At 43.3% G+C, this 1,052-nt stretch overlaps 1 protein-coding gene across 1 annotated transcript; it reads right to left on the bottom strand.

The window, feature by feature from the left end:
- Window positions 1-153: 153 nt before the first annotated feature.
- On the bottom strand, window positions 154-889 carry LOC110115562 (the record flags this gene model as incomplete). Its single annotated transcript, XM_020848825.2, has 1 exon — window positions 154-889. A coding segment is annotated over one exon (609 nt), but the record flags the coding sequence as incomplete, so codon positions are not given.
- Between the last annotated feature and the right edge of the window lie 163 nt (window positions 890-1,052).

Below are 1,052 nucleotides of genomic sequence, written 5' to 3'. Positions count from 1 at the left end.
TAATGTTCATCGACTTTAATTTGTTGTTCTTATTTGACTTATGTTCAACACAACAATAAATAAACTAACTCATAAATGATTTTGAGCTTATCCATATTTGGCTTTCTGATTAACAAATAAGCACAACAAAATTATTCTATCTGCTCATTGCGTTTTATGCCAAAAACCTTAACAAGGCTGAACAAATATTCAGTCCTATCATTAATTTCATGATGGGAAGAGAATTAGAGAAGGCAGAACTGTACATATTAATTAACCAAAGAACTCAGCAACTTCTTCTTCAATTGCGCTCAACCTTTGCCTTTGATGACCTCGCAACACTGTTCTTCTCACCCAAACCATATTTCAAACTTCCAACACTAAATTCATTGATCCTTTTATAGCAATCGAAATCCATTGTTTCTACAATCGGCATAACCTCAGCAACCGTTCTCCTCCTCCTAGTTCTTCCACGGCTCCTCGCGGTCGTCGTCGATGCCACAGCGACGAAGGCAGAGCTAGCACTGACGGCCAACTCCACCATGTCTGCCACCGTGAGGCGATATTCGAGCTTCCCCGGCGGCAACACGAAGTAGAGATGACCAAGCTCAATGAAACGATCGGAGCCCAATGCTTGAATGAACTGGCCGTAGAAGATGCTGTCGGCGTTACAGACGAAGCAGGAGGAGGATTTGTTGAGGCCTAGAACATGGGATACTTTGACGGTTTGTGAGTATTCCATGAGTGTGCCGTCGAGATTAATCACTTTTGCAGTTGGCAGACTGTTGGTTGTTGGGGCGGCGACGGCGGCAATGGTGGATGAGGAGAAGCAGGAACCCATGTGTTGTTTAGCTTTGACAGGGGAAAGGGATCGGCTTTGGGATAAATAGGAGTTTAGAGCAGGTGACGTCTGTAAATTCGCCACTAAAATGCCGTCGCTTTCAGTTGACGCGACTATTGATGTGGCTTAATTTATCTGTCACTGATGACGAAGGTTTTGTTTTTGGTTTCTTTAGGTGCAAGACAAGCAATTTTACGAGAAGTAACGAGCGAATTTCTGTTTGACCAGGAAG

This window comes from Dendrobium catenatum, unplaced genomic scaffold, assembly GCF_001605985.2.
Source record: "Dendrobium catenatum unplaced genomic scaffold, ASM160598v2 original_scaffold_53709, whole genome shotgun sequence".
Lineage (NCBI taxonomy): Eukaryota > Viridiplantae > Streptophyta > Magnoliopsida > Asparagales > Orchidaceae > Dendrobium > Dendrobium catenatum.
This window is presented reverse-complemented; position numbering and strand designations above follow the sequence as displayed.